The following is a 6,000-nucleotide window of genomic DNA, read 5'->3' on the forward strand; positions in this document are numbered from 1 at the left end:
TCAGCCTGAATAGTCAGTTAGACTCAAGACATGCTGACATGCAACTCTGTTAAGCAACCACCTAAGAGCATTCCTGAACTGAATTCAGTGGCATTTAAGCTCATGTTTATTTGCTTTTGCACCTACTTAACACTAACTTGACTTTCCTAAGGTCTTTGCAATACATGCAGATGTACTGCTAATTTGCGAGATTAAATTGAGGTATTCTGTGACAAAATTAACTAGCTTTTTGGGTGCCATGCAAAGGACTGTGATTCCCACTGTGCTACCTGTTTCATTCTCCATACTTAGCTTTGCTTATTATGGTATTTATATTGCAGGGTATCTTACATGATTTTAATATTCCTAGGGATGAACAAGAAGCAGCAGAAGGTGTCAGCTAAAGATGAACCAGCTTCAAGCAGTAAAGGCAGTAATACATCGCAGGTACAGTACATCAACCATCTCTGGAAGATTTATGGTTTTATGCTTGGGAACTTGATAGCTGAAAAGGAGGTAATATTCCGTTTGTGAAAGCTAACAGTTTTACTTTATTGAACGAAATCAACAACTTCAGAGACTGCAAACACCAAATATAGCCCAACTGCTTTTAATAACAATTTATAGAGTATACTGCAGGTCTTGTGCCCTGCTTTTCCAAGCAGAAGAATTCAGGAAGAGAATGAAAATGCAATACAGATTGCATTATGACCCTTAGCAAGCCCTTGCTTTCTGAGTTCTAGACTTGCAGAAGAGTGATGCAAAAGGAATTGACAGTAGTTATTGCTGGAAAATGAGTAGCATTTCATTTATAGCAAGTCAGTATTTCTTTTTCATGGTTTTTACATGTTAAACTTTACAGTTCTGCTTTATCTAAAGCAAAGTCATAGCATTTATGTGTAAGATGAAATTTTGAGAAAGAAATCTTAAATCTGTCTCCACAGTTAACACATAGAAACTACAGAATAATCTGGCTTTGGAGGGAGATCAGTATGTAACAGCAGAAGCCCTCAGAAGTGGGAAGGCCAGTAAAATATCAGGGTAGTGGTCAAAGAATCGGTGATCAAATTCACCTTTTCTTTTTTCTCCTATCAATTTGTTTATCAGTAACACTGATATTTCTAATAATATTATTCATTCTGTAATAATTAGGAACTTTTCTTTCTGGATAAAGGAGTTCAAATCTCTCCTACAATAATCCAAACAAATAATATAAATGTTTTTAGAAATTCTATTATATTTAGAAATATAATAGAAATATTTTAGAAAGACTGCCTCTATCTTTGTTCATTAATAAACCACTGAAAATAGCAGCCCTCTCCTTTGTTACTTTTTCACTCAGTTTGTCTTATTGCACTAATTAAGTTTTCTCATGTTTTTACACCTCAGTCACAGAAGAAAGGACAACAGTCACAATTTTTGCAAAGCCGTAACTTAAAATGCATAGCCTTATGTGAAGGTAAGCTGAAAGCCCTTGAAAAACTGTTTTAGTCACAGACACAGTGTTACTGCATGCAAATCAGTGAGACCTTTAGTTCCAGTATTGATTGTTTTTAGGTAAGACACTACTGGTAGGCATACGAGTACCTTTATATTTCAGTTCAGAACGTTTCCTTCTTTGAACAAACCCTGTAACACATGCTGAACTTTCATGAAATAGTCAAATGCAGGTAGCGACTGATCATCTCGTCTGTCTTTCAAATGTGATCATATTCCTAAGCCATCAAGATAACCCAAGTCATGGCCTTTATTTGAAACACCAACTTTTTGCAAGCTCTTGACAGATGCATTAAACACCTAAAAGTCAGGAAAAAACAGCTTTCCTATTGAATTTCCAAATACTTTTTCACTGTTCAGGCAAATATACTGTTCATGTGGTAACCAGTCTGTTCTCTCTGACTGCTTCAGAAATCTTGTGAAGTTAAAATCCAGTGCATATGAGTACAGTCATTCTTGAAAGACTTGGCTATTCTTTTAATAACTAATGAAACCTCAGCAGGTTTTGAGAACAAAGAATTATGAAATTTGAATAAGAATTGTACCACAAATTGGTAATTAGTTTCATTGGCCAAACAAAAAGAAATTATATTAAACTCAGTTTGCCCTTCATTTGGAGCATTTGTTTCTTTTAAAAGTAAAAATTAAGACAGATGGTGGAAAAGATGTTATTTCAAAATGGAAGCTTTAAGCTATATATGCAACTTTTTAATATATATTTTTGAGAATGTTCATGTGAAATATTTAATGTGATTAAGGAGACGTCAATCAACATGAAAATGCAATTTGTTCTGGACAGAAGAATACATACGTTTAGTTCTAAAACTGTCAGAATAAGATACGAAATGAATCTAGGGTTTACTAGAATTTACTTGGCCTTTAATGCCTGAAGTTTCTAAATAAAAATTACATCTTTCACAAGGACTTTTTCATCCATGTCATTCTTTCCTCACATTTATTAATGACTATCAATTTTAATAAGGGTGAATTTTAAATATGTGGTAAAATATATTTTACATCATTCATATTCGCTTCATTTTTCTGTGAAAAGAAGTGTTTAGGGGAGGTGGTTAATATAGATTTTAAATAAAATTAATTACAAGAGATAAATGTTTGTTAAAATTACAATTCATGGGAGAAATGGTATAAAAATTGAATATGCATTTATTCATGGTAGTGTTAGATTAGAATAGAATAGACTCTTTCAGTTGGAAGGGACCTACAACAATCATCTAGTCCAACTGCCTGACCAGTTCAGGGCTGACCAAAAGTTAAAGCATGTTGTTAAGGGCATTGTCCAAATGCCTCTTAAACACTGGCAGGCTTGGGGCATCGATCACCTCTCTAGGAAGCCTGGTCCGGTGTTTGACCACCCTCTCGGTAAAGAAATACTTCCTAACGTCCAGTCTAAATCTCCCCTGGTGCAATGTTGAACCATTCCCACGTGTCCTATCACTGGATCCCAGGGAGAAGAGCTCAGCACCTCCCTCTCCATTTCCCCTCCTCAGGAAGCTGTAGAGAGCAATGAGGTCGCCCCTCAGCCTCCTTTTCTCCAAACCAGACAAGCCCAGAGTCCTCAGCCGCTCCTCATAGGACATTCCTTCCAGCCCTTCCACCAGCTTTGGTGCCCTCCTCTGCACACATTCAAGGACCTTCACATCCTTCTTAAATTCTGGGGCCCAGAACTGCCACAGCACTCGAGGTGAGGCTGCACCAACGCTGAATACAGCAGGACAATCCCCTCTTTTGACCGGCTGGTTATGCTGTGTTTGATGCAGCCCAGGATGCGGTTTGCCCTCTGGGCTGCCAGGGCACACTGCTGACTCCTATTGAGCCTGCTGTGGACCAGCACCCCCAGGTCCCTTTCTGCAGGGCTGGTGCCAGGCCACTCCTCTCCCAGTTTAATCTTGTGCCCAGCGTTACTCCATCCTAGGTGCAGAATCCGGCATTTGGACTTGTTAAATTTCATCCCATTAATCATGGCCCAATGCTCCCATCTAACTAGATCCCTCTGCAAGGCCACTTGTCCCTCAAGAGAGTCAACAGCACCTCCCAGTCTGGTGTCATCAGCAAACTTGCTAATGGTGCATTCAAGTCCTGCATCCAGATCGTTGACAAGTATCTTGAACAGAGCTGGCCCTAGAATTGAGCCCTGAGGAACACCGCTGGTGACCGGTCACCAGCCTGATGTAGCCCCATTCACTACAACCCTTTGAGCTCTGCCCTTCAGTCAGTTCTTCACCCAGTGGACCATGAACTCACTCATCCCATAGTTGGACAACTTGCCCAGAAGGGTGCTGTTTAAATGCATTTACAGAAATATTTTCAAATGCAGATTGATGATATAGCTTCTACCTAGCAATAAAAAGGTTTCTTTCCTGTGTTGTCCTCATTCTGCTGGTAAATAACCTATCATCAAATACATTGTTGATTTCTAAACATTAAGCAAGTTTTGGCAAGCTTCGTGATCCCCTTCAGTCATAACTGCTGTGCTTAAATTTTTAAAATATTTGGTAGTATTGCAAATCCCAAATTTGTCATATCTCAGTTTCAGGCTTTGTCTTTAACATCTTATTTTTGGCTCAGCCATCATAAAACACAAATATTTCTGTTACAAAGGCTAATTAGTTGACTCAGATCCTCCTTAACAGCCCTATGGCCATTTAAAATGAGTTTTTAATAAATACACTTTTTCATTTTTCAGTCCAATTAACAACTGGCTCCCATACATCAAGCATCTGTGTTTTCTGGAAAATATAACATATTTTGGAAACAAGAATCAAGTTCATCTCCCTCTTTGTAGTAGCAGCCAACTCAGGGTCTACGCCACACACAGACATGCAGTGGAAAACTACACATTCCCAGAAAGCTATTTAAAATGTATAAAAAAGCAAATCTTTTAAAGCAATATTTTCCAAGCATGTTTTCATCACTATGAAATTTATCCTTTCCCTGATAGTGATAACCTCATCCGATCTGCACAAACATGGAGAGATATGGGTAGTTCCCAATACGGATCACGTGTGTACAAGATTTTTCTTTGTGTGAGTACAAACCTTCTTTTAACATTCAACTTCTGTTTGTCCTAGACCTTTTTCCCCATGTTTCCTCCAATAGTTGTAATTGAAGTAGATAAAAGATGTTTCTTCCTAATTCTTTTCAATATCACTTCATTTTTTATCTTTCTCTGTACTTACTTTTGTTAGGGAATGTATAGATAAGCTAGTGACAAAGGTTTAGTAGATGTTTTGTTATAGAATAAATGAATGGACAGTTACTGATTTTTCCCACTCTATAGCATTACCTCATGTTACAGTAAGTCTATCCATGCATTGTAACATATCATTTCTGTTTGGATGAGGAATGCATTAAAGGCTTCCTGTCTACGATGTGAGCATTTCCCCTCTCACCTATGACTTGTCCCCTTTGGGTCCTAGTGGCTTATTCTGCCTCAGGGTTTCAATGACAATGGCAGCCTTATCACCCTTCACTCACTAGAGTTTAGGATTTGCATATAATGGTGAAATGCAGCAGAGCATTTTAATAGAAACATGTTAACATATGGAATAAGCATTCTTGATTATTGAATGAGACAGAGTTTTGGATGTTTTTAGGTAGATTCATAAAACACTAATTTGATTGTATTTTCTGTACTTTTTTTTAGTTATGAAGATGGTCAAGTGGGTGATACAAGTATAAATACACAGGAGCCAAGCATTCATAAAGAGATTCTTCGAGTCATTGGCAATCAAACTGCTACTGGTTAAAAGGACCACTCTTATTTAATTGATGTGATTTGGAAGCCTTCCTCAGTCTCAAAGCTGGATTTTGAACTGAAGAAGATGCAAAAAACTAATTTATTATTATTATTCTAAGCAAATTAACCCTTTGAATACTTACTGTTTTCTTACTTAGTATTTCTTATCTCATCAGAATACCTGAGATGGTACGAATTAGCAACTGTAGGGGTGCAAAGTCTATTAATATACTACAACTAATAATAATTAAACAGGCATTTGGGTTGCTCACAATAAACAGACTTTAAAAAGGAGTTTTGTGCTGATATTTTTATATTAAACTTCAATTGGAGGTTTTAGTACTGTATACTGGTATTTTAAATTTAGAATGACTGAATTACAAGTGAGAGAGAAGATTTTATAGTGGAGCACCTGTATTAGGCAGAATACTTTGCAATAAGTAAAATATTCTCGTATTTAAACACAATAAAAGGTTGTCTGGAACATGTCAAATTAAAGAGATTGGTTACCTGCAGCTATCTTGATTCATTTTATTTTACACAAATGCAGCTAGGATTTAGAGTTACAGGTTAAAACAACAATACTTTTTTTATCCAATGAGTGAAACAAAGCAAAAAGTAATGAATGTGATGGTGTACGTTTAGTTTTCTTTATCTTCTCTGGAAACACTGTCTTATCCATTAAGCAGCTCAGTTGCATTTTTTAATTATACAAGCCTAGCAAACATCTGGAAATCCTGAAGCTGTTAACTTCCTGTTTACAAATT

General features: G+C 36.9%; 1 protein-coding gene across 1 annotated transcript in view; it reads left to right on the top strand.

Annotated features, from left to right (window-relative positions):
* The window catches only part of PARP8 (poly(ADP-ribose) polymerase family member 8), a 120,938-nt gene extending 115,263 nt beyond the window's left edge, over positions 1 to 5,675 (top strand). Inside the window, exons 23-26 of the mRNA XM_075527394.1 lie at positions 350 to 426; positions 1,369 to 1,438; positions 4,436 to 4,520; positions 5,141 to 5,675. Coding sequence (XP_075383509.1) covers positions 350 to 426; positions 1,369 to 1,438; positions 4,436 to 4,520; positions 5,141 to 5,243 — 335 coding nt within the window. The 3' untranslated portion in view covers positions 5,244 to 5,675. The remainder of the gene's footprint in view (positions 1 to 349; positions 427 to 1,368; positions 1,439 to 4,435; positions 4,521 to 5,140) is intronic.
* Positions 5,676 to 6,000: the final 325 nt, after the last annotated feature.

The sequence above is a fragment of the Mycteria americana genome, chromosome Z (genome assembly GCF_035582795.1).
Source record: "Mycteria americana isolate JAX WOST 10 ecotype Jacksonville Zoo and Gardens chromosome Z, USCA_MyAme_1.0, whole genome shotgun sequence".
Taxonomy (NCBI): domain Eukaryota; kingdom Metazoa; phylum Chordata; class Aves; order Ciconiiformes; family Ciconiidae; genus Mycteria; species Mycteria americana.